This window comes from Vespa crabro, chromosome 24 (assembly GCF_910589235.1).
Source record: "Vespa crabro chromosome 24, iyVesCrab1.2, whole genome shotgun sequence".
In the NCBI taxonomy this organism is placed as follows: domain Eukaryota; kingdom Metazoa; phylum Arthropoda; class Insecta; order Hymenoptera; family Vespidae; genus Vespa; species Vespa crabro.
Window position 1 is genome coordinate 3,643,156 of NC_060978.1, and position 27,533 is coordinate 3,670,688.

Here is a 27,533-nt window from a genome sequence, read left to right on the forward strand (position 1 = left end):
TTAAAAATCAAATTGTTAAGTCGAATGAACGTTTTAATCTTTTTTCCTTTCAGCAGAACGAAGAGGTTGACGAACGAGAAATCGTACCATCTATAGATCCACGTAACGCTGAATCAAACGCCGCTAACGCCTCGTTCAATGGTCTATTGACCGTAAGTATAATTCTTTCCCGAAAGAAGAATTTTTATACGCGTATACATGCATATAAAGGAAGAGAAAAGAAAGTTGTTGAAAAATGTGTCGCTAAATCGCGCGGCTTTTATCGAAATTGTCATTCCTTTGTCTACGCTCATTTGCTGTGCCATTGCTTGAAGGGGGTCACGTGCCGTGCTTAAAAATTGTATTTCGTACGTCCTTTAGGATAGTCGACAAATATTTTGCAGTATTCGCGCAGTACACAGTAGCTAAGCCATCCCGATTAGACACACTCTGACGATGTAGGTCGATAATTAAAACTCCATACAGCGTATTGGCTCTATCTTGCGACGAATCCGGGATAGAAGAGATCAAAAGTATTCTGCCATACACCTTCGCGCTCTCCCTCTAATGTAACTAACAAAGTTTTTCGTGCCTTACATCGCATCTACTAACGATTTCGCAGACAACAACCACCCAATTTACACCGTCATCATCATCATCATCATCAACTACAACTACAACCACTACAACCATGCCAACTACGACAACTTCAAGCACAACGACTCAAGCTACGACAATGCCCACGAGTACTACTCCTACTACTACTCCTACTACTACTACTACTACTACTACTACTACTACTACTACTAGTACTACTACAAGTAGCATTACTACGACAAGCACAATAGCAGATACAACACCAGCTACCACTTCGACCACCGTTGTTCCGTCAACAGAACCTACAAAGGTGGATATTATGGAAGAGAGGGAAGATAATACTCAACGCGTGGACATGGAATCTGTTACTCTGTTACCCACAATTTCTCCCGAAATCACAACCACTCTACCATCGATTACTACGCTTCAATTTAGCACAACAGCTGCTTCGACCAGCGCTACGGGAAAAGCAGAAACAGAACCTACCACTGTTTTTGCTAACGTTACGTACGAAGAGGTAATGCTTCTACGCTTTGTGCTTTTCATTTGTATGATAGTCCATTTTGCTCCTATTTCGATTACCTAGTCCGCATCGAATATTCATTAATTTCCTGCTTATTCTCGCATTAGGTCGCGTCAGGTGTAAGATTATTATATAAAAGATTTGAGCTTTTATCGTTACATTGTCAAAGGAATAGGAGGATTCCTTTCTCGATCTTACCTCAGATTTATTCGGTCTCTATTTAGGCGACATATGGAATGACTGTACCTGTAACGCGTCAATCTACAACGACCACCCCAATTGCGTCGTCTACTATCGTTGGGAGTACAAGTGTCCCTACGACTATTCCGCCCACGCAAACTCCTACGCTATCTACATTTAACACGAAATCGGAGATACATACGGCCACGTCTACCGTTGGTGTTACTATCGCTAGTAGTACTACTGTCCCTAGTACTACCGCGGCTCAATCTACTACGACCGTTACGATTCCACCGTCGCAAGCTACGACGGAAAATATTGAAATTCCGATTAGCAATTTGCCACCCAAAAAGGATAGAAGGTTGAAGAAACTTCGTGTGATAGCTGGCAAACCGTTAAGTTACGTTATACCTGCTGACACCTTCAGCGATCCCGAGGATGGTGATACGAGAAATCTAAAATTGGTTCTATACTTGCAAGGTGTACCGATTAAAACAACCAATTGGCTTCAATTCAATCCTCGTACGCAAGAAGTCTACGGATTGTAAGTGCACAGTCGTAAAGTATATATCATCGGAAACTTTTATTTCCTATCTGCTTCTCCCTCCCTCCCCCCCCTCTCTCTCCGTCCGTCCATCCGTCGTCTTTTCATTATTTCCATCGTTGCAGACCCCTCGAAAATGATATATCTACTTGGAATTACGAATTGGTGGCCACGGATAGCGGTGGGCTAAACGTCTCCGACATATTGGATGTTCACGTTCAACAGCACAGATTGAGTCGCATCGTCAATCATGAATTTAGTATTTATCTAAAAATAGATAAGCGCAATCTTTTCCCGACCGATGTTGATTGGGAATTACAGGTATTCGATGATATTTCCACAATTCGCAGAGGCAATAACAATTCGTAACGTGTAACGTTTTCGTTCTAGGTTATTGGAAGTTTGGCCGAGCTATACGGCGACGCAGATCCGTATTATATAACAGTACGGGCTATCGGCATTGATCACGATCAAGCTATTTTCACTTGGATGAACGACACCTTCCCTCGTAGTAGCGAATGTCCCAAGGATCACATAAATGAACTATTACGCGTACGTATTTACGGAATGAGATTTACAGAAAGAATATAATTTTTTAATTATAAATAAATTCTTACATTTTCTAAGAGGAATATTTTGCATCGTTACTTAGATTTTGATCGATAAGGACGGTGATCCTAGTCCTTTATTGAGAGGAGCTTTGGCACCTGAATTAAGAGTGAAGCGTGTCGTCTTCCAAGGGATCGGACAGTGCGAGGATATGAATCGTCAATCGGTAATACCTAAAGCTCATACCGAAGAGCCCAAAGTAAATTTCCCTCCTGTTCCAAGGAATCAAGTGGATCACGTAAATGCCACCGTTGGGGAGTTGCTTGTATTCAAAGTCCCAGAGGTACGTATTATTATGGTTTTCGAACAAATGGATCTTTAATAGAGGAACGATTAATCTTCTTGAGATAGAGGATAATAAATTTTATTGATTACATTGTTCTAACTCTATCGGAATTTATTATAAATAATATTTCCATTGTCTCTAGGACACGTTCTTCGATTCAGAAGACGGATCCTCTCGCAATATGAAAATGTCTCTTTTGACGATCGAACGTACTCCTATTCCGCCCGACGAATGGTTACAGTTCGATAATAAAAATCAAGAATTTTATGGCGTGCCTCTGCAAAATGACGTAGGTCGAAAGGAATATCAATTGGTCGTGACAGATAGAGAGGGTAATCAAAGAGGATTGTTTTAATTCGTATATAAATAATATGCAATAAAATTTCTTTCTGTATGTATGTAAAATGTCCTTCTGTACGTATGAACGTTGTTTTAATTGCAGGCGCAAGCGCCACGGACGGTTTAGTGGTCGTTGTACATCCAGCTCCGCCCATGACGCATACGGTTGAGTTTTCGATGACTCTGGATATACCGTACGAATCCTTCGCTCATTCAGCCATGCAAAAGCGCAATTTTGTTGAAAAATTGCGTGACTTGTATCACGACCGTGACACGAGCGCCATTTCTTTGCGCAGCATTTCGAACGGCAGTACTGTCATCACGTGGCACAACAGAACATTACCAACGGCTTATTGTGCCCACGAAGAAGTTAATAGATTACGGGCGGTATTGGTTAAGAGCGACAACGACAGACGATCTGTTACCGACGAGGTTTTGGACGTGATGGGCCTGAAGTTCCCAGTTAAGCAAATCACTGTAATCCCAATGGGAATATGTCGCGGTGAATTGACGGGCGTCCATTCTCCGGACAGTCACGTGCCACCCATCGACGATTCCACCTCGATCGGTGCATTCCACGATGATTATCTAATAACCTTCGTTCTGCCCGCCATTATAATAGCGGCCATGCTCATTCTAGCCGGCGTGATAGCGTGCATACTTTACAAACGTAGACGCAGCGGCAAGATGAGCGTTAGCGAGCAGGACGACGAGCGACAGAGCTTCCGTAGCAAGGGAATACCCGTGATATTTCAGGATGAGCTCGATGAAAAGCCAGACCCAGGTATTTAAATTAATTTGTTGTTGGTGCCAAACAATATTCGATCGATTAATACGCTCGTGTTCAAAGTCTAAATTACCGTCTAATGTGAATTTTGATTTTACTTTAGGCAATAAGTCGCCCGTTATCCTGAAGGAAGAGAAACCACCGCTTCCACCTCCTGAATATCAAAAGACCGAGGACGGCGCGGACGTGCCAATGTTGCCGAAAGAAAATTCCGAGGAGCCTTACCAACCGCCGCCGCCGTTTGCGACGAATCGCGATACAAATCGACAAAATCGTCCGAAGCCAACGCCGACGTACAGAAAACCGCCCCCATACGTGCCTCCCTAACAAAATGCAGTGCACTCGCCTACGCGCAAATACATGCTAGCTATGCTCGGAGATGCATCACCGATACACGTGCAAAAGCAAAAGGATTCTTACAAGAAATCTCAGTTCGGCGGAAACGTTGAAAATTACGGGGCCCTAAGCGTTTACAGCGATCACTGAACTTTTTATTTTCTTGCACGGAGTATCACATAACGAACCGAATGATTTCTCTTACAGGGAAATCTGTAATTGCACGTTTTTTTTTACTTATTACGTTTCTTTTTTTTTTTTTTTTTTTTTTCTTTTTTTTTTTTTCCTTTTTTTTTTTTTTTACAACGGACGAATATGGATTGAAAATAAGTTGGCCGCGTACGTTTGCGAGAATGTTACGTAATGAACAACCTGTCATAACTTTTTATTAACGTATTTCATTTCATTGATTCTTAATATCGTACGATTTCTTCATTTATCGATATATTATTTTTTAAGGAGTACGGAATAGAAATCACGCGTTGCCTTTCGTAACGAATTCAAACTGTAGAGAAGGATTCTCATTGCTCCGATCGGACGAGTAAATTTAGTTTAGATCATTAGTAGAACCAACAAAGGTGGATAGGTGCAAAGATATTCTATTTGAAATAATGCTCTGGACAGTCAACGACTTTCGTATTTCATTAATCAGTGCCATTTTTTAAGCAATAAGCGTGACGAATGCATCGCGTATTTGCGCATGTTGGTTCTACGACCTACTACCTACCTGAAGAGAATTAAGCTTCTTCAAGAAGTATCAACAACTTGAACGAAACTCTTTTAATCGTGCATACAACGTGTAACACTGCCAAAAAAAAAAAAAAAAAAGAAGTACTATAGCGACGTACAACCGGTGATTCAGGGCGGGGTGGGGGAGGGGCGTCAGTTCATTAATCGACCGACACATTTTTCTTACATCTCGAACGTTGTTTATTTCCTTTAGGATTATTTACCGTGCGAATTGAACAAATCACAGCGAACGTAAGACGGAAGATTACTTAACGTTTATATGCATATATTTAAGATGAAGTCAAAATGGCGCTTATCGCGGAATCATCATCGTTTTGATAAAACATTGTCTCTCATAAAGAGAAACCGACAACTTTTTGACGCGGGATCTTTAAATATTGGTTCGTGCAATGCCATTGTAAAGTGACAGCAAAATGCTTCCATTGGCACCGTAGGCCATGCAGACTAAAGAAAGAAATGATGATAATATATACGATACATATACATATACATATATATATACATATACATATATATATATATATATATATACATATAAAAATATAAATATGTATATTATACCTATTTGCTGTTCGATAGACATTATTAGTCTGTGAGGTATTTGGAGCGATGATATTTGAATACTGCCAGACGAGCGTCATAGCATTTACGTTCTTCATCATGCGTAAAATTGCAATTACGCATCGCGATCCTACATTTTCTTCTTTTCACGCACAATACTTGGCAGCCAAGTTCTTTTGCACGTACAAATCGTACGATCATCGCCAGACGCAAGATTAACTTTGCCCTTTGATTTCACCAAATTTCTATTATAATTATTTTGATAAGGGATTTAGATCAACGTTAATAATCAACTTTAACCTTGATCCAAATACCAACGCATTCGTACACGAATAATAAACCGTTATTTAATTTAGATTTTTACATAGTTACCAAGCCAAAAATAATTAATATTTAACGGATGGAAATGAGATTAAAATAGTTGACACACACAGGAAAAAAAGAAAAAAAGAAAAAAAAAAAAAACAAAGAAAAGAGAGAAAAGAAAGGAACGTGTTCGGGATGGCTTGCGCAAGGACACGTTCGTTTTATAATCATTTTTGTAATTTTTTAGGCGTGTCGCTAAGCGCCACCGTTAATAACTTGCGCGTTCCTGCTATGAGAAAAAGGAGTAAGGGACACGATACACGGGTAAAATGTCTAACGCATACAGCCGTTTCTTCGATACCTCGATACTTTTTCCTGATATTTTTGAAAAGGAAATGTAAGAAACGATTAAACAAAAAAAAAAAAAAAGAAGAGAAAAAAAGAAGAAAGAAAGAAAAGTATCGGTGCAACCTCAAGTTTGGAGGCTTCGTTTTTTATTCGTCCTACCTAATGATGTCGACGGACGGTCGACGAAGCCGCAAATTTGGGGGTGGGGTGGGGGGATGTGAAACTCCTATGAAAATCGTGTGAATGGTGATAACAATTGTATGTAACATATAACAGACGGATGTTTCGTATGCAAGCTAAAAATTACTTTAATATATATTATACATTAATTCGCGTCTTTGTAAACTCTCTTTGAGAGTTTATTGTGTATAACACGACGATTGGAATCCTTCTCATTGTCTCTTGTTTATCGCGTATAAACTTTTCCAAAAGCGTAGTCATAGGTACGCGCCGATAAAAAGTCATAGGTACGTTCGATAAAAAGTCGTAAGTAGTTTTCTTTTCTTATCCTACGATTGGACAGTAATTTTTATAACGGAGAAATCGTTTACATAACGAAGCTTAATTATCGGACACATTTTTATGAATTAGAACGTAAGAGAAGGTGCAGTACGTAAGTATGTGTCTTTTCTTCTTTTATTTTTTGTTCTCTCGTACGTAATCAGATAATGAAGAAAAAGTAAAACGTCTTCGAATCCAATCTCGATTCGCTTTAACGGACTTATCTCTTCGCGAGCTGCGATAAACAAGCTCTTTTCATATCATGCTTTTAATCATATCATCGCTCGTGCATCTTCTTAAAGCGCTCCATCATGTTACCGTGAAAATGATGATTATGTATGATAAATCGTGTGTACGATATTTATGTGACAAGAGACGATGCGATTCGAAGGTTTTCAACGATAAACTCGTTGAAAGAGTCCTCTCAAGAAGAAGGGGATGCATCAAGAATTGCTCAGACTTTATTCCTGGCCTGCGAGTGTATCTTGAAAATATTTTATAATTGTATAAAGGATATGGAAAAGGAGCAAGTAGAAAGAGGCGATTACGATAAGTAACCAAAACAGATAGATCTCACTGTAATTTTCGGATTTGAATTTTTTTTTTTCCTGAGAAATAATAGAGTGAAAAATGATCGATCGATCGAACGCCCCAAGTTTATGGGAAATTACCATTTGAAGGAGGGAGGGAGAGGGAAAATTGACGCTAGGTATCGTATCGTCCGTACGATTTGCATAATTATAAATATATGTGTGTTTGTGTGTGCGCGTGTGTGCGCGTGTGTGTGTATATATATACATTATATATATATATATATATATGTATATGTATATGTATATATATATATATATATATACACAGTGTGTGTGCGAGCGTGTGTGTGTAAATAGATATATAGTTGACGGCAGTACTGATCGGAAGTTTGACGGTATTTTTATCTCTAAAGTAAACGTCATTGTCGGCGTATTTTTCGCGAAGGAAAACAAAAAAAAAAAGGTTTAAAAGACGAGACACTTTTGTATACTATATAAAACGCAAAGGTAAAAACTGAATTTTTAACATGTGGGAATAATTGCGAGTAGATTTTAATGGATGCCTCGCCATAATTACTTTACAAGCCCCCTACGTACGTAATCGAGCACGTTGGTGAATGAATGAATATTGAAACAATGATATACATTTACGGAATATATCTGTGGCAAGTACTACATATTAAACACGTGTAAGGTTACGAGTTAATAAAGCCATTTTAGGGTACGACGTATACGTCCTTTGTACTTGTCTCGAGTCGAAGAGCTTTCCGTGGATGCGTTAAAATAATGAACATTGATGATAACGTTGAAAAGTAAAATCGTAAATAGACGTACCATACGTAATACGAGATAGAACGACATAGAACGACTGACAACGAGAGTCACGCGAAAAAGATCGATCGTTGCTTCCAGAGTTGAACGGGCTACGACGTTTAGAGGATATATACCTATACTATATATAGACGCGACTTATCTCTTTTTGTATCGTTTAAATGTAAGTTATCGCGTCGTATTCATCGAAGTACCCAAATACATTATGTTTTTACGAAATTAACTTTCTTCGAAAGTCTCCCGAACAACGAGCGAACTTATTTTTCGCCGTCCGATCCATTCGATTATAAGATCGTTCGATTATTCGCACGGTACAACTTAATATACTGAAATATTTGAATTCGTTTGATTATGTAAGCCGTCGGTTCCGTCCGTGTCGGTGCTAGAATACAATTTCGCATTCGCACGGTTACATATATAATATATATTTCGGATTGAAATGCAGACCAGAGCTAGCAATTTCTATGGACTACGTTTGGTCGTTTGCGTCAGTCGCCACAAATGAATAAATTTCATGTTTTAGCATCTTGCTGACTTTGAAAAATTTTTCGATAATGCAAGTACCTATCAAAGGAAAAAAGGAAAGAAAAAGAAAAAAAGAAAAAAAAAAAAAAGCGAAAAGAAAAACGCTCAACGATAACGTTAACGATAAATTTTCCGTTTCGATCAGAAAAGAAAAAAATCATTCACGAATAAAGATCCAATGGTCGCGCGACGATATTTACGATGGACTTCTTTATTATTTTATTTGTACGTACAGGTAAGTGAATTTTTGTCGATAAAACCGAGGACGCTCGGAAAGAAGGAAATCAAATTTTCAAATTTCTTTTAACGTAAAATTTCGATAAACCCGAAAGATTTGAAGAATGCTTTCTGAATAGAAATTACTAGAATTCATTAATTTTTATTGGTACAGTCGTAAACGCGACCGATTCACTTTATTGGCATAATGGAGGCAGAACGATGACGTTTACGAAGCACGTTCTATGACATAACGTTATCGTGACAAATGTTACCAGCTGTTTAATAAAAAGAAAGATGCGTGTTTCCTCGAACGAATTACCTCCTCGAAATGTTGCCCGTTCTTTTATTCGAACAGAGAGTAACATCTGTACCAAAACCATCTGTTCTTCTTTATGTTTGCACCGAGACCGCGAAATTTGTTGTTGTAAACTATCTGTCACACAATGTTACGAGACGAGAGAGTCGAGCCATATTTTTTATGCCTCTAAATACCTTTACATTTCCGTTTAAAAAAACATTCATCTCCTTTTCCTTTTATCGTATATATATATATATATATATATATATAATAATTCTTTAGATGCCATACGCACAATTCATATTCAAATTGAAATTTTTTCAACGATGACTAGTAAAAAATGTTCAAGACCGATAAAAAAAAAGAGGATCCTGAACGTTGTACGTCCGCGCGCGGACTGATCTCGATAGAGTGGGGGTAAAGTCGCACGTGTGTAATGTTTGTCGCGCATGCGCCAAGAAGTTAGCGTCGGTCACGTGACCGCGCGCAATATAAACCATGGGGACGCGCCGGCCGGCGTTACATTCGTGGAAATTCTCGTGCGAGCGGTGGACACACGGTCGCGAGTCGGTACGAATCGAAAGGCATCCCAAAGAGGCAAAGCCAGAGACGGGGGGAGAGAGAGAGAGAGAGAGAGAGGGAGAATAAAAGCTGCTCTGTTGAGAAGGACGAAAGAGCACGAAGAGGAACCGAACGCGCTCGAAGTATCACGCCGATTCGATGATCACGAAGCAAGGAGATTTCTCCGTCTCTTTTCTTCGGCTCGAAATCCTCTTTATTGTATTTTTCATTATTTACGCGCTCGTTTCCCCTCTCAGAAAGCTCTTCTAATCTCGTTCGTCCTTAAATACTTTTTAAATTCATAAATCAGACGCGATACTTTCTTGGAAAATTGCGCGAACGGGCAAAGGTGGCGCGTTCGATCTAGCAAAAGAACGGTACAAATCGACAAAACGAGCGGGAGCAAGTTATACTCGGATCTCAACTACGCGGATCTTAATTTTCGATACATCCGATACCGTCCTTGTCCTCCGAGATGGGCTCCAAGAACGAGTGGGACTATTCGAGCCGAAACGGTGAGTTTTATTTCTTTCAATACTCTTTAACAATGGGTTTCCCTCCAATTATCTCCATAGCTTGTATTTACAGCTTGTATTTCCTCTTTATTCGTTTATCTCATATTGAAACATTTCCTTTCCACGAACGGTTTTCTTTTTAGCAGAAAGCGAACGGATGAAAATGCACTGAATTATCACAAAATTAATTGTTTCTATCATCGATAATTAATTGTTTCTTATTCCTTAGAGAGCGCGGAGCATCTGTTGCTGCTCTATTAGCTGCTCTATAATAGATTCCACGTCTAACCACGTATAGATGCGTACACGTAGATATCTACGCACATCCTGGTGCTCTCGTCGCTTAGCGCGAGTCGCACGAATGGCGAACTCATATATATAATTAAGTTATATCGATTACACGCACGAATTAGTTTAAGCGACACGAGCGTTCATGTCTTTTCTCGCGTATACGCTCGTTTTTCTTTTCTCTCAGTTTTGCAATGTTTTTCTCCCGTTTACGTATCGCTTTTAACATCGCTTTGCGCTTCCAGATCGAGCGCCCAATCGTCATTTTGCGCGCGTTACGATCTCGGAGTTAATAAAAGTTATCCTAACGAACGAAAAAATAACTAAGAAATTGTATGGGTCAAGAAAAGAGCGATGTGCCATTGACAACAGGCATCTCTTACCTCAAGTTTCTCCTCGAATTGTAAATAGAGAAGAAGAAGGAAAAAAAAAAAATTGACATTTTACCAAATTTAAGACGTTAATCTTTACATTTACATGGCACAGCGATTAGCTGATGATCGATCATCTCCCGTTCGAAATGCAAACGGTCTGTGACTGGATGTGCCAAACGATGAAAACTTTTGCAGCTTACGCGGAAGGAGGTCTCTCAGTTAGGCTCTTTGTACGTGAGGAAAGGGGATTTATTCGGTAGGTAGGTAGGCAGGCAGGCAGGCAGGCAGGCAGGCAGGCAGGCAGGCAGGCAGGCAGGCAGGCAGGCAGGCAGGCAGGCAGGTAGATAGGTAGGTAGGGTAAAATGAAAATCAATAGTTTTCCCTTCGTGCTTTCAGGCCGATGCACCTGTCCCTGTTAAAGTGTGTAGGCACGCGCTCGATCCTTGGTATACGCGCGGTTATATCGCATGCGGTCGCAAACGCGAGGACAGCAGGTCGCAGACCCAGTTTCGCTTCTCTTCGTCATCTATAGATCATAGTCGTTCGCTCTTGTTTGATCATAGTCGTCGCCCTTTTCTCCGTGGCCCCAAAATCACTCTCTCCTATTTCTCTTTCCTTTTGCTACTCTCTCTCTCTCTCTCTCTCTCTCTCTCTTTCTCTCGTACACCCTCGATCTTTGAAACGACCGCGATTGGAAGTACAACGAATTGTCTATTATTCTTATGCAAGTACATGCGTTCGGCTACAGACTGTGCGATTGCTTTCATTCCGTCGCGTTAACAAAACTTAGAGATCTTCGATTAAATCGATTTCATTGGAAATCCCTCAAATCGTTCTGTCTAGAGCGAAACTGTAGGTACCTCTACTTAACGCTACGTATAAGTATGCGCACTTATCTACAAATACTAGTCGTTCAGACGCGCGCGTGCATCTATGCGCGACGAAACTTTAGAAAGTCGCTTCTTCTAGCCAATGGTATGCGATAATCTCATCGGCAACGCGATGTCACGTGCAACCCAAGCTCTAACTACCAGTGATTAAGGTATGCTTTTTCTAAATCTTACTTTCCATCGCGAGGGTACTTGCGACTCTCGTTAAACAAGGTTCTTCGTGCCGTTGGCTGCATGCAATTAAAGGAAAAGGATTTCCTTTAATTACATATATATATATTTTTTTTTTTATCCTTTCTTTCCTTCTTTCTTCCTTTCTTTATGTCGCAACCTAACGATCTTCGTTTTATTTGCACGGCGTGGCTTATGGCGTTCGTCAAGTTGAATACAAATCAACTATTCAATGGACGGAAGGAAGTTCTCTCTTTGAAAGGAGAAGACAGAGGGGGAGGTAGGGAGGGAGAGAGAAGCTTAACGACTTATTAATTGCTAACTAATATTATATTCCTTTCGATAACGTTCCTTTCGTAACGTTAATGCGAAAATACGATCGAATTCGAGGGCTTTCCTCGAAGTAAATAAAACTCGAAATCGAGTCGAGGAGGGCGTCGTAGTGACTGTTATAAAAGTGTTAACAGTTAACGGATCTATACGCATATCGATTTGAATAATAATTGCCAAGTTGCCTCTTTCAAACGTCGTATACCTTTCGCACATTTTCCATCGAGTTTACATTAATATGTCTTGAACCTTCAAATAGGAGTATAGACGAAAACCGGTTGGGAACCAGTTTACCTAGGAAATATTTTGTTTCTTTTTGAAAGCCAAGAAGAATATAAAATGTACGTACAAAGTGAATAATATCTGGTAATTGTCGAGGGTATGCCTCCTTTATTTTGCTATCTTTCTATGGCTAAAGATAGATAGCACTTTTTTAGCCTCTCTGATCCAAGCCTTTCAGACGCCCGCCGAGTCTTCGTTATCGAACGCTCGCTCAGCTCAAATAATTCACTTTGTAGTCACGAAATTATTGCAGCTTGGCTCGGTAACGTCTAATTCGCCCAACCGATAATTTTCCTCTCGAAAAGAAAACAGTGATCTTGCGTCGTTCGTAAAGTCATCCCGCGTTGATTACACGAGACACGTGAAATTCTTGGACGTTCCAAGTTAATGACATTATTCTGTCACACGCTAATGATCATGCTTGGAGTTGTATCATTGTCGGATAGCCAACAACCTGTTGACCCTTTTCGTTGAACGTTTATCCTCCTATCGGTTGAATCATCCTCCGGTGCGGACGTCGGGACGTATTTATCGAAATGACACGCGTGATTTTCTTTTTTAATGGCTTCGTGAAATGGATATTTCGAAACGTTCAAAGAGGTCTTAGAGAGAGAGAGAGAGAGAGAGAGTGGGGGGGGGGGGAGAGAAGTAAGGAAAAATGCAAATAGATTCAACGAATAAAACTCTTTCCTTCTCGCACTTTTACGCTTTCTCCCCTTCTACTCTATATCCACGTGTATATAAAATACGTTCTGTATTTTATAAAACTTTCCGTAATTTCCGAAAAATTAAAGAATCGTAAAACAAAGAAAAGGGGGCACAATTGGGATGCGAATTAGACGTAAATTAGACGGGAATTCTAATATAATATTCAAGCGTTCGCTCGAGTATTAATAAAAAAAGTAGCTGGAGTCGTTACGTTTCGTTAAGTAACCGAGCCGGTCGATGCGAGTATGTATATACACTTATTTGATACATACGAAAAACAACTTTGCTTATCGGCTTAATAATTGAAATTAATTTTGCCCCGAGCGTACTCGCTTAACGAGTTAACCCATTTATAAGAGTACAGGCACGGCTGTATTTTCAAATTGATGAAAAACGGCGCATCATGGATGGTTATTTAATCAAACGATCGACTTGCGTTAAACGTAAATCTTCTTTAACGTACGAGCTGGTATCAGTTTCTGGATGGAACAATGAAAAGTTACGATCTCGAATTGAAATCTCGGCTAAAATTGGATATTTGCGTCGATGCGCCGAGAGACAACTAAACTAAGTTATTGTTTCGCGTAGCTTGGCGAAACATGGAAAAAGGATACGTTGGCGTTGCAACGAAATAAGACTCCTTCTCTTTTGCGTCTTCGCGAAACGCTCGTCTCGTTTTTTATTAACTTGTAATAAATGGGAACGAACGGAGAATAAGGATGAATTCGTTATTTATCATACGTTACAAAATTAGAAAGAAAAATTATTCCATTAAAAATTTTACCGAATTATTGGCATTTAATTAATTATTTCGTATTTATTATAAACTTTGATTTTATTTGAATTTCCCTGAATAATATTCGTTAGAGTATCTGAAAAAGTATTACCAATGTTTTTTCTCTTTCCCTCGACGATTAAACACCTCGTTATTCTTCGAGGAAGCTAAAAAGCTTCACGCTTTTTAATGAGCGCGGAAAGACAAAGGCACGGCGTAAAACAAGAAGAAACGGTATAAACGGCGAAACGAGTCGATGGTTAACTTTGATTACCTCATTAAAAGCCGCCGATCCTCTAACACGTCCTTGGAATAATCAAGTTTGGTTCGTGTTAATCTGCGAACGTCCATGACTTGACGTATGCAGTATATGTACACGGTATGCGTTACGTTGAAGTTTAACGTGCGTGTGCGTGGGATATATAGTGAGGATCGGCGCGTGGAATAGAAATGATCGAGAAACGGCGCGGACGGGACAAGATGGATGAGTTCCACGCCCGCGCTTTCCCTGTCTTAACATAAAAGGAACGGCTCTTACTCACATTTTATTTGTCGTGGGACAAAACGCTCGCGCGCCTTTTGCAATTGGACGGTCGTTTTAAATGCGCGTCTTTTGAATCGTTTCACCCATGATTTTGAAGCGTTTCATCGCAATTAGATATCGTTTAATAACAATAACCTTGAATATCTCATTTGTAACGCTATAAGCGATCGTAAATAATTTCGATATTATACATTTTTAGACGAATTTGATCGAAAGGGAAGAAATATAATAATAAATGAAAAGGAATTATTTTCCGAAGGTGGATGAAAAAGCAACCGAGGACAATCCTAGTCCCATCTAACGATTTTTCCTTATATCCTGCTGTGATTCATTGACGGCAAGGTTGAACGTACCTAATTTGATAGCGATCACTTGAGATGATCGTCCTTAGGCTTACATTTTATCAATGACAAAAGTGCCAACTCGATTTATTATTTCGCAACGATTTATTATCGTTTCAATAAACAATACGGATCTCTATCTAATGCTCGTCGTTACGTTACATATTAACAAATCTTTCTTTTCTCTTCTTTCGCTAATAAACCTCTATAAATATTTGAGATTCTTGATTTTGAGCGAAACGATAACGAGAGATGCGATCGAAAAATCTTGTGACTCGAACTAGTTCATCTCGATTACGATAGTATGCTTCGGATGATATACGAGGAGAATGATATTACATGATATGTATTGAAATACCGTTTTCTCTAACAATATTATCTTTCTGATATGACAGAGAATAGGTAAGATTTAGTGACGATAATAAGCTTCTGTAACGTCGTTCAACGAAACTGCACACTCGTCAAGGTCACTGTCAAGATCTTCAAAGGCAATGCGCTTATATGTATTTATCAGGGGGGGCGAGAGAGAGGGCGTACGGTTGCTTTATATCTTTCGTCCTCTAGAGTTTATCTCTTCGTTCTCGAGAAAGCTAAGGACTAGAACAACCACCGTAAGGAACGAACCGGTTTCTCATCGTTCCTCACCGTTTTCGATTATCACGAGCCAACGAAATGGGAGCCTTCGTCTGTGGTACGTGATGTCCTCTTTTTATTCTCCTCGAGTCCAAAGATTTTCGAAAGATTACCGTTACTTACCGTCCTTCGTCTTCGAATCCTCGTTAGTTCCTACACTAATGTTTCCCTTAAAAGTAACAAAATCCATTGACTGTCTATATACGTGTCGTACGAAGGGTAACACTGTTATATATATATATATATATATATATATATATATATATATATATATATATATGTATATATATATATATTTTCTTTTTTCTTTTTTTTTATTACGTTCGTAGTTTTCAAAATGATTCACAAAAATCCATAAAAATCTTTCCTGTGGCCTATTCTATTTTAAACGAGATACTTGAAGGACTTTACGTCTTTGTTATATTTGTCTGTCGAATAACTTTGCATAATATTACATCATATTTACGAGGATAATAAAGAAGTCGACGACGATTCTATTAATCCTTCTATAATCATCGCGAGCTTAGAACAGATCCGATCAAATTTCACGCAACTGTGTCGTGGTGAACTATGAAAATACCGAGGAACACGATCTAATGTATGTAGTAGGCTCACCGTTTAGCGAATTAATGACGCGCGAGACTGTCCGCACGTGACTATGATTTCATCATCGATTACTATGTCAGAGCCAAGCATGACGACCTTGAACATAGAGATTTGCTAGCGACCTTGGAGAGCGGGAGGCTTTGAAATCGAATCGTCTTGCAAAAATTCTTTTCTTTCCTAAACAAACTTTTCGAGAATGTCCGTTAAAGAATCGAAAAGTTTACTCTATGAGAGAGTGAACAGGCATAGACCTCGAGAACGGCATGAATCACGAGCGTTGATAAGAAGAAATTAATGGGAATCAGCTGCACGTGACACACGTAACCGATAACAATTTCGTCGAGTTTGAACACGTAGCATGTGACTTTATTCTACGCGAATCACGAGCGTCGGGCACATTGACCGCACGATTCTTCGTCTCGAATTTATCGACCAGCTCTCGAATACATTAGGAACATAACTTTCCTTCCTTACGAACGTCTTTTACAGTTAGGCGAGATAAAGGTAGTAGAGTAGATTTTAGCAAGGGGGAAGATAACGCGTTCCATTGAGAAAGGGAGGGGTTAGAGAGAGAGAGAGAGAGAGAGAGAGAGAGAAGGAAAGAAAGGAAATGGCCATTTCATAATTGGTGTCACGATCAAGATAGGAAGTAGTAGAAAGTCGTCATCTTATTGTCCCTCTGTTAGGGACAATCTAATTGTGGGAAGTGGTGCGATGCTTTCCGTGATATCAATCGAGGTCGCTGTCTCGAGCATCAATATCACGACTGACAATGAGACTTTTCAATCGTTTTCTACAGAACCATTTCTCTATCTGTAATATTACTTTAACACGTCGCGCGTTCGACAGAATCCATTCCAAGACCGATGAACTTTTCACTTCATACATACACACGCACACGCACACGCACACACACATATATATATATATATATATATATATATATATATATATATATATTTAACAAATTCGTAATATCACGCTGTGCCTATATAACAACTGCATCGATATTTCAAGGCGCAGATATCCGCTCTTCCTTTCCTCCTTTCTCTTCACGATAAGAAATACTACGTCTTGCAACGCGGTTGCTGATAAGATTAGAGAGATTAGATTAGATATATAATTTTTGATTCTTCGTAAATTACGCTAATTGCTACGATTAATAAAAGCTTTTAATAACACGTAATAAAATATTCCTTCTTTTCTTTTTTTCATTTCCTTCTTTTTCGCAGGACCCAGCACTTGGGTGGAGAAATTCCCAATGGCGGCGGGTTCGAGGCAGAGTCCGGTGAATATCGAAACCGACCGGGTAGAATCCGATCACGAGGCTCTAAGTAGCAAACCTCTTCGTTGGAAATATCCTGCTACTGCATCCCGGAAGTTGGTCAATCCAGGATATTGTTGGAGAATCGATACCGATGGTGATGGGACTCGTAAGTTATCCCCTTTCGAATCCCCTACCACGAATTCGCCACCTGCGGATTACGATTATTACGGGACATTTTTCTAAAAGCTACGCCGAAACTTGCTTTGGTATCATTGAAAGTTATCCATATATATATATATATATATATATATATATATACATACATATATATATATATTTAAATCGCGATTTCCACGGCGATCGCAAATCTCACGAGCGCCACCGCCATCGAGATTTGCATTCTCGTCGATCTGCAATTCAATGTTGTCGATTGCAATCGCCTTCTGGCGTTTGCATCGCGAGACCTAAAAAGAAAAAGAGGAGAATGGAAAGGGAGGAGGAAACGCCAAGTAGGGTGTCTCGTTGTAACACTTTGTGGTCACTTGGAGCGGCCGATACCAAAGTGTTGGTACACATAGTACTTACTTGGATGCAACCAAGTCCTCCTCTCTACACGGAGTTCCCTAACCTCGTGACCAATCGCTCTAGGATATGTTAATATTTTTCACGCCAAGATCGCGACCATGCTACTTTTTTCTTTCCTTTTCTTTCTTTTTCATCTTTTTCACTTTAATTTCCACTCCGTATGACTAATTAAGCACGTCCGCGATATCGCCCCATTTCACAGTTTTGCGAGCTATAGAAACAAAACTTTGCTCTCTTTGCTTCTTCTTTCTTCTTTTAACGGATAAATATTTAGAAAAGAATAACTAGTAAGGAGCCATCCAAAAGGGTAAACCATTAGCCTTTTTAATGCGTTTATTCGCCAACTCTTCTTTATGTTCTTTGCATCTTCTTCTTCTTCTTCTTCTTCGATTAACTATCGTCACGTATGGTTTTCATCTCTTCACGCGACGCTACGTTCGCCGTAAGCCAATATCCGCCTGTCGGTATTCGTGAAATCTCGCGCGTCAGAAGCGAGTTTATTTTAACATTATCGTAGAACGAAATAAGCGTTCGTCGCTAGTGCTTTTTCGAAGAAGAGAAAAAAAAAGAAAAAAATATCGATCTTAAAGACGCCGTTGATACCTAAATAGCTTCGTGGCGAACGGGCAATCGGTTTAAGGAGGCTCTTACCTTCGAAAATTTGCCCTCGAGCGTGTTCGAAACGAGGACAAAGATACGGCTGCGTAGCGATTAATTCTTGAACGACTTTCTTCGTCGATATACCTACTTACATACCTATTGTTTACTTTACGGTAGAGTTGTAACCGCGCGCGTAAAATAATTTCTAAACTTTTTGAATGATTCATAATTTAGGAATTTAACGTCAAATTTTCAGGCTTCAAAAATCAGCCTAATTACGGTGCTACGCTTTGTAGATACTTTTGTAATTTGAAATAATATTAATTCTCTATCTAATTAAGAAAAAGAAAAAAGAAAAGAAAAAGAAGGAATGACTTGATAAGGCAAAGAAACATTTCCCATAGGACTCTTTCAAATATGTCACTGAAGCTCTCAAGCCCTTTTATCGCGCTTATGTCCCCCGACATACCGGAACCAGCGCAAATGCGTTTGGTCTAATCAGGCGCATCCTGTAATAGAGACGTAACAGGAACGATCTCGCAGTGTCTCGCGAATATTCTAGTTAGACCGAGCGAATCAATTGTCCTTTTTTCTTCCCCTTCCTTCATCTAGAAAGATTGTTGTCATAAAGATTCAATTTTAATTGCAGTTTTGAGCGGTGGACCTCTCATGGATGATATTTATAAGCTCGAACAGTATCATTGCCATTGGGGATGTAGCGACTCGAGAGGTTCCGAGCATACCGTTGACGGTCAAGCTTTCGCTGGCGAGGTATCTTTTTATCCATTCTTTCTTAATCTCAGAGAATTCTCAAGTGTTCGACATAAAAGGAATTTATCCAATATTGATTTATGTCGAGTATAATACGAACGTAATAGAATTTACAGCGATCTACGAAAATATCGTCGTTTATCTATAAATTAATAATCTCGAAGGTAGCCTTATGCTAAACGTTAAGCTAACATTGAGAATTCTTTGAAAATAATCGTTACGACGTCCTCTTACGACGAAATATACTCTCTACGAGTAAAGGATAAATATATAAATATAATCGAGATCGTGAAATGAAAGTTTTACTCGAGCAAGTTGTATTGCGCGTCGTCATTGTTGTCCCGATCTGCCGATCGACTTTGAGTCTCTCGTCTATCGCGTTGTTAATTCATTTCACGTGGAACGTGAATCACGTCGCGGTCGTTCGTTCGAACTCACGAGTTACCTCCAGGCGTAGGCTTTTTCTTTCGACGCGAGTCGACCGACGTACCGAGAAACTCCGCTTATATCCATCTGTAAATATTTTTGGACGTAATCTATGGAAATAAGAAATCTGTGATGGTCGAGAACGAGAACGTTAATGGAATCGGTCAAATAACTTTTTCTTTTCTCTCTCTCTCTCTCTCTCTCTCTCTCTCTCTCTCTCCCCCCCCCCTCTCTCTCTATTTTGGTTCGTCTATCGCGCGCGAGCATCTATACGTTTGCGTATTTTTTAAGCAATTTATCATTAGTGCCGTTATATCATTATAACGATTGATCGATCCATCGATGCTTTAGGTAAATATTATCCTAGGCGATCGTAACGGCGCGGTCGTGTCTATAGATAGAAACGGCTAGAGTCGAATCGTTTCACGTTTATCGTCATCGTCCGGAACACAAAACGCGAGACGCAATCGCTCGACTGCACGCAAATCGCATCTGAATTGTGCAACGATCCGATCGTACACCTGCGCATTGTTAGCGATGAGAGTAAACCGTTGAGAAGAACATCGGTTTATTCTGCATACGAGTATTGCTATTATACGTTTTCCTATTTACGAGAATACCGTTATGACCTGTCGATTCTATTTACTTATGTAGTAAGATCTTTCATTCGTCCTTTCTTTTTTACTAAAATGTAAAATGCATGTGATGAAATTTTAGGATGACACATTGTCTACTTATCGCGATTAATTTAAGATAACTTAATATCTTAAGGAGTCAATTTACGAGACGATTAACGAAAGTTCGTTGAATGTAATTTAAGTGGAAGCGTCTCAAACGCGTTTACTTTAGAACTGACGAGATATATAATATCTAGATTGTTTACTATCATTATTTGTTGCTTCTCTAGGGTATAATTACATCAGCAGTCCGGTATGAGAATCGATTATCAACCGCGAACAAATATTCCATCTTTCGTTTAAACGTAATTATACCTATAGACATATGTACGTGTTGCTAAACGTAAAAAATCCGATGGTCAAAAGGAAAGATAATTTTCAGGCGGTCGTTAATCGTTTACGCCACGGACAAAAAAAGAAAGATTGTCTTCTCTTTGGCAGAAGACAGATGAAAAGGTTGTTTTTATAATCGACGAGCATTCGTTTACGCGTTAACCAATTAACATGTTTGATAGTTTTCTTGAATCATGAGTTACGCAACGAGAATAAATACAGAGATGGACAAGTTGATGCACTCAGTTTTCCTACTTTATTCTTTTAGCTCCACTTGGTTCATTGGAACACAAGCAAGTACAAGACATTCGCGGAAGCTGCGAAAGCGTCGGATGGTCTCGCTGTGTTGGGTGTCTTCCTCAAGGTCAGTTACTTCTCTCTCTCTCTCTCTCTTACTTCGTACGATGTTTCTAAGAGATCGATGCATACCTCTCGAAGCCCCTTTTATTATTATTAGCGATTATTTATCCTCCTTATCGAAACACTCTCTTTTTCTATGGATGCACTCTTATGCGGCTGTTAAACCCGCGCTTATGTCAAAGCTTTTTTATATAAGCTGCAAGCTCTAGAAGCAGAATCCGTAACAGTGGCGACGTTAACAGCATTGGTTGATAGACGATTACGTAAACGTTTCTACGGCGAAGGACGTGAACCATTATTTCATTCTTCCAAACTGCAACGAAATTCGTTTTTCCATGCGAGCACGGATATCGTTAACTTGATAGCGCGACCACCGGATGGAATTTAAATCGATCATTTCCTTCGTCCGACGCTCACTCTCTCTTACCGGAAAGATCGATTTTTATGATGGCCATTGCTATACTGTCAAGAAGAAGGAACTTCCTTTGTATTCTTTTTTCTTCTTTTCTTCCTTTTCTTTTCCTTCGGTCACGAAAGCTCGTCGATGGATAAAAGAGAAAGAACGAGAGATCAAAGATACGAAAGATATACGATATAATTCGTTTCAAAATCACTGTGCAATCGTTTTTGAAAAGTTATTTCTTCTAGTGGATAGACTCTTTGCGGATAATCATTTTTAAGAAAGTTTTCTCCGTACGATTATATCAAATTCGCACGATCGTTCGCATAATTTCGACTTCATATGTGACATAGAGAAAAGGATGATTCATAAAGTGTCTAAGAGATTATGTCATGATAAAAACGTACCTCGTTCATTATCAATCGCGTATTGAAAGTCAGCGTCCACGTCGTTTCTACGTTCGTTGCATAATATTTCGAAGCCAAGTCTTAGATTTATCGAATCGCAAATACGTAAACGCATTCCGAGCTATCATGTATATGGAATTTTTACGTGTGCGCGTGTTAACACGCTTTATATCTATTATTATAAAGCGGTGCAATTTGAAAAGTGCCGTTGCACAATCGCGAAGACAAAGTTTTGCGCGAAAATTATTATCGACTACATGCGAAGCTTTCAACGACGTCTGTTTTTTTTTTTTTCTTTTATCTAATTTTGACAATAGAACATATCTTCCGTCCTTTAGGAATGTTTTACATGTCGTCAATACTTATGTTAACGTTCTTACATTTATTCCGTATGCAATTAAAGACATTTCTAACGGTACCGTTCCAAGTACGTGATCGTTAGATAATCGCCAATTAATGTGACATATGGTCCGTATAGAAGAGCGATACTTGAATCGACGTCGTTCGATTATGAATGCACATGCAAGTCGCATAATTAGATCCCAATGCGATCGCAATACGATCGCCATCTAATGAATAAATAAATTAAGATAAAGGACAGAATCGAATCGAACGTCAGTTACAATATTTATATTGTAATTGTGTGTACGTTATTCACACGTTTCATCTTAGATCGATGGAAATATGATTCTATAGGAATATAATCTTTTCCTATGAAGGAGGAAAAGGGCAGCAAACCTTTGGAACATTTCGATCGAATCATTTTTTACATAAGAAAATCGTATATTCGTAGGATAGAAAGATCATCGGTGCACGACAAATCGATTTCCAATCGTCCAAAAGCGTAGAAATACTTTATGAGCGTCCCTTATGTTTATGAGCTAACGAACGGGGTTTGCTTGTTCGACGAGAACTTTCTTATAACTTATAGATCAAAGCGAATCGTATAGTCGGCAATTTAAATCATTGCCTTAACAAACAAGAGTTCGTCTTTAAAATCAATTGGATTGATACGTTCGAGTTCGATCGAGGAAACGTGTACGCTTAGTTAATTGATATTATCGATCGTCTAATTATTAAATGTCACGTGAAAGGAAGTTTTCTCAAGGGGACTTTTAATTTTCTTCTTTTCTTTTTTTCCTTTCTTTCTCTCTCTCTCTCTCTCTCTCTCTCTCTCTCTCTCTCTCTCTCTCTCTCTCTCTCTCTCTCTCTCTCTCTCTCTCTCTCTCTCTCTCTCTCTCTCTCTCTCTCTCTCTCTTCATAGGTTGGTAAGACCCACGAGGAGATGGATAAGATCGCACGTTTATTGCCATACGTGTCGCACAAGGACGAAGTTGTAGAAATAGCGGATCTCATTGACCCCAGCAAGTTGCTTCCCGGTGAGTTTATTCGAAAATACATCCAAGCTTAACGTTTAGATCGTAATAAACTATTCATGTTGTTTAAAACAATAACAGCTTAAAATTATTAGTTGGATATACTATAGTATCGCTCTAATTAATTATCGTTTTGGTTTAGCAAATTAAAAGTAGATATATGAATTTACAAACGATTAGATGACCGGCTATAGACGTAGAATTAGTTTTGTAGTTGGACAAAGTTTAGTGTAGCTGACGGTCGCGATCTCTTCGAACGGAAAAGACGTACCAATCGAGTCTCACTCTGAAATGCAATAACAAGCTACTATCAACTAACAAAATGCACTAATGCACCGTAAACGCGCATGCAGTGCGCGGTGGACGAGTCAGCACGCAGAGATGCGCTAATCCGTGCATGCGTTGGGCCGACCGAATCATACGTCATGAGAACAAATTGGATTTTCAAGGTTCGTATAATGCCTTGAACTACATATGTACGTCGCTACGTATCGTGAGTTCCGCGCTCGAGCGTGTCTCCGTCGTCATCTTTTCCTTTTCATTTTCGATCGCTCAAAAAGTGAGAAAGAGAGCGAACGTACGAGCGACCGAGAGAGAAAAAGGAAAAAATCAAGGAGAACGTTCGAAGCGTATCACGATCGATTGTTGTGAAACCTCAACCTCGAAGCTGGAATTTTCTCAACTTATTTTCATCTTTCCTGCTTTTTTCCCCTTCTCTCTTTCTTCCTTTCTTTCTTCTACTTTTTATAACTCGTGCGTGCCGTATAAAAGTAATTCTTCGATTTTGCATTTTTCTTCATGTAGATTCGTTGCACTCGTCTTAACGAGTACTCTATTTCGCTTGTCACCTTAAAATATTTTTCCTCGACACACGCTTGACCACTTATCATTGACAGTCTCCATCGATTGCCTCTTCTTCCTTTCTTTGTTTCTTCGTTTCTTCGTTTCTTTCTTTCTTTCTTTCTTTGCCCATATACCCTTGACGTCTAATTGATAATATTCTCTCCGTAACGTTATCATCCGTATACATCGTGAAGTAAATTTAATAGAATCCTTGTGCGCGAGAAACGAATGGATGTCGACGTGACCCTAAGTTTCTAATTTCCATGTACCCATGAGAATAATATTATTTCAAGATACATTAACTAAATTGTGCAGTTTCATTTGTCATCGTCCTAACGCTCTGTCTTATTGTCCAAATGACTCGAATGCATACGGTAATGAATTTTATTCGTCGATACTATCGCATTTAATCGTCATTTTGTCCTATTTGTTGCCACCTTATATTGAATTGCTTTGTTCATTTTATCAACGGCATCGTCTCATCGGCTTTTCCGATTAATAAATGGAATTAAGTGAACGGTACTAAAAATAAAATCACATTTTGACCTTCTATCCGAAGCGAGAACATATGTCTTACGACACGTACGAGGGAAACATTAGCTGAATGACGGGTTCACCCTCGTCTCTATTATCTTATCACTAATCGATTTCTTCTCGAAATTGTTTAATTGGGAAAAGGTAGTACATGATTGTAAGAACGTTTCAACGAAGAACAATAATGTTGTCTCGCTATCATAATTGGCAATATTATAGAAATAATCGAATTTTATATATAGAATAATTATTATCACTCTTTTCTTATTATCCACAGGGTGAACTAGATGCTTCTATGTTCATCAAAAGTTAATAATCGTAACTCTGTATAATCACTATGGCAGTCGTTGCATGTTGCACCGTTTTTTCTTAAGATGGTGTATTTTATCTCTAACGTTGCGATTTTTCAACAAGTTTTTCCTTGTTTACCTTCAGACGATAACGGTTATTGGACATATTTGGGATCCCTGACAACTCCACCGTTTAACGAGAGCGTCACATGGATTCTCTTCAAGAAATACATCGAGGTGTCTCATCACCAGCTCAACATCTTTCGTAATCTGCGTAAATTCCCACGCGGAGAGGAATGTCCTTGTCACGAGAATCACGGGGCTGTAAGACCTTTTCTTTTTTCTTTTCTTTTTTTTCTTTTTTAGCGAGTGAAAAAATTTATATTGCATTTCCGCTCGTACGGTCAAAGTTTCGTATATCTATCATTTTCATTTCAATTAATCCTTTTACCTTTCTCCTTACAGGTGATCAACAATTTCCGTCCACCGCTGCCGCTAGGAAATCGTGTGCTAAGGGAATGTGGCAGCTTTTAAACTTTCCTTCTTCCCCTCCCCCTCACCCTCTCTCTATCTCTCTCTGTCCTCCTTTGCAAGAAGATAGAAGATTCGTCAAGTTCAGTAGCCGAATTAGTTACTACTAACGTTCGTAATGGATCTTCAAATCGTGGAGCTTTCCTTCGTAATCTATCTGCGTAACAACTACGTGCCTTGTGCTCCTCGAAATCCACGGTTTTCTTTGATTTCTGCACGAGGCAAGAGTGTGTCGTTAAAAATCAAAAACTGCGGAAATAAGAAAAATGACAAACAAAAAATATTACATACGAGTGATTTATCGACGGTCTATTTAGTAAAATATGTCTATTTTAAATGGATTCTTTACAACTGTTAAATATTAACATCGCGAGACATTTTTAGATATAACGAAATACATAGGTAAGAAAAACTCGAAAATGCTTTAGTTGCACATTTGAGAATATATGTCGATAGCACGGTTCTTCTTTATAATAAGCTCTGAAGAAGTAATACTTATTGTTAGTCATTGAGAATAATCGTGGTAAACTACTCTGTTCCAAGTGCAATTAATTAAAATGATTGCGTATGGACGGTCATTGTTGCATATTTGATAATATTTGTGTTTGTGAGATATAAATATATAGTTATATGTTTGTATGACACTGTATAAACTCTCGTAGGATCGATCTTGTTCTATTTTTCTTTCTGTTACTAATCATTTTTATGACGATTTAAACTCGTTACGGTAAAACGTAAAAACCTATTGAGTTAAATTTAACCGAATTCATTCCGTACTTTTTTCATCATACTATTGTCAATGCTTTCCGTTCATTGTATAACTAGTTTTATTCTATTTTTATAAAATGTCATGTATAGTATGAAAAATATCAACGCGAGAATGGACATCGAAAGAGATCACATTGGTTCGATCCTCCTTGTTAAAGAGAAACAAAAAAAGAAAGAAAAAAAAAAGAAGAAAAAAAAGAAAAAGTGAAATGAATATTCAGAAAGATAATCAAATTTATAATGTTTACATAAAATGTTATTCATCGTTGTTAAATGTGAATTAATAGCGATATTTGATAGAAAAATAGTTATAGTATATTTATAAAGCAAATGTACCAACATAACTGTGTCGATGTTTGTGAAACTCGGAAGATAGTTTCCTATGAGAAAACGAAGGAAAACTTAATGTTGGAAAGAAAGAAATCAAAAAAAAGAAAAGAAAAAGAAAAAAGAACCTTTATTTTCTAGCCTCGACAGCAAATAATGTTGAGCGTATATAAAATGTGCCATCTTTTATTGCTAACTACACGCACGGTCTTGCTACCCACTTCAGATGTTGATATTAATAATCTCTTACAATTTTATTTTCCCATATATTTCATTTTAATCTGTTTAACGATATCAATCGATATGAATTCTCCTTGTAAAGTTTAAATATTGCTTTCTTCGGCAAAGCCAGGAAAAAGCGATTTTCTTTGAGGATTATTAATGAGAGTGCAAAAAAAAATATATATATATATATATATATATATATATATATATGTGTGTGTGTGTGTGTGTGTGTGTGTGTGTGCGTGCATGCGTGTGTATCATGACACATGATATATTTACAAGTACGCAAGATTCGAGCGGCGACATAATAATGCATCCTACAAATTTGTGTTTCAACTTTTCACAAAGAAGAAAATTTGAAACGCGAATGGATTCTTTTCATTCGTATTCTTATGCTTTTAGTCCATGGTTTGTTTGTTGCAATAATTTCCAAAATAAGTCTACATCATGACGTTCTGCAAAGAACTTCGACCCTATCGTTAAGCCTTCTATGTATGAAATTATTCTGTGAGAACAACCTTTGTGAGATTCAATCTCCCTCTATTTATCATATTCAAAGGTTTATTAAGCTCGTTTACAATCTCAACTTCCATGAGTTTTCGTTGGAAAAGAAAACGATATACCGATCGAGCGAAATATTAGATTGTCAAACTTTTATGACAAATTAAAAGGACGAAAGAAAAAATTGCAATTTTACCGACGGAGATAAACAAGTTGAAATGTAACGTAGCGCACTCTACGAC

The 27,533-nt window shown here is 38.6% G+C and overlaps 2 protein-coding genes across 8 annotated transcripts in view; both read left to right on the top strand.

The window, feature by feature from the left end:
- LOC124432246 (dystroglycan 1-like) overlaps nt 1–8,535 on the top strand; it is a 49,625-nt gene extending 41,090 nt beyond the window's left edge. For 2 of the 5 annotated variants that reach the window (XM_046980987.1, XM_046980986.1), the window contains exons 7-15: nt 54–152; nt 602–1,093; nt 1,324–1,823; nt 1,949–2,144; nt 2,214–2,375; nt 2,476–2,715; nt 2,861–3,050; nt 3,161–3,841; nt 3,948–8,535. In XM_046980987.1, coding sequence (XP_046836943.1) covers nt 54–152; nt 602–1,093; nt 1,324–1,823; nt 1,949–2,144; nt 2,214–2,375; nt 2,476–2,715; nt 2,861–3,050; nt 3,161–3,841; nt 3,948–4,171 — 2,784 coding nt within the window. In that variant the 3' untranslated portion in view covers nt 4,172–8,535. The remainder of the gene's footprint in view (nt 1–53; nt 153–601; nt 1,094–1,323; nt 1,824–1,948; nt 2,145–2,213; nt 2,376–2,475; nt 2,716–2,860; nt 3,051–3,160; nt 3,842–3,947) is intronic. The other 3 variants (XM_046980990.1, XM_046980991.1, XM_046980992.1) reach the window with 3 other exon arrangements.
- A 1,025-nt stretch (nt 8,536–9,560) lies between these two features.
- On the top strand, nt 9,561–26,822 carry LOC124432249 (carbonic anhydrase 2). Of its 3 annotated transcripts, none has more exons than XM_046980997.1 (8): nt 9,561–10,128; nt 17,303–17,503; nt 19,172–19,293; nt 20,998–21,093; nt 23,161–23,275; nt 23,626–23,721; nt 25,085–25,263; nt 25,405–26,138. In XM_046980997.1, exons 1-8 carry the CDS (start codon nt 10,089–10,091, stop codon nt 25,471–25,473), a joined length of 918 nt encoding a protein of 305 aa, XP_046836953.1. In that variant the 5' UTR covers nt 9,561–10,088; the 3' UTR covers nt 25,474–26,138. The 3 variants fall into 3 exon arrangements, with proteins under 3 accessions (XP_046836953.1, XP_046836956.1, XP_046836955.1); XM_046980999.1 differs by lacking the exon at nt 9,561–10,128 and adding an exon at nt 15,218–15,522 and having other exon boundaries at nt 25,405–26,822; XM_046981000.1 differs by lacking the exon at nt 23,626–23,721 and having other exon boundaries at nt 9,563–10,128; nt 25,405–26,822.
- Nucleotides 26,823–27,533: the final 711 nt, after the last annotated feature.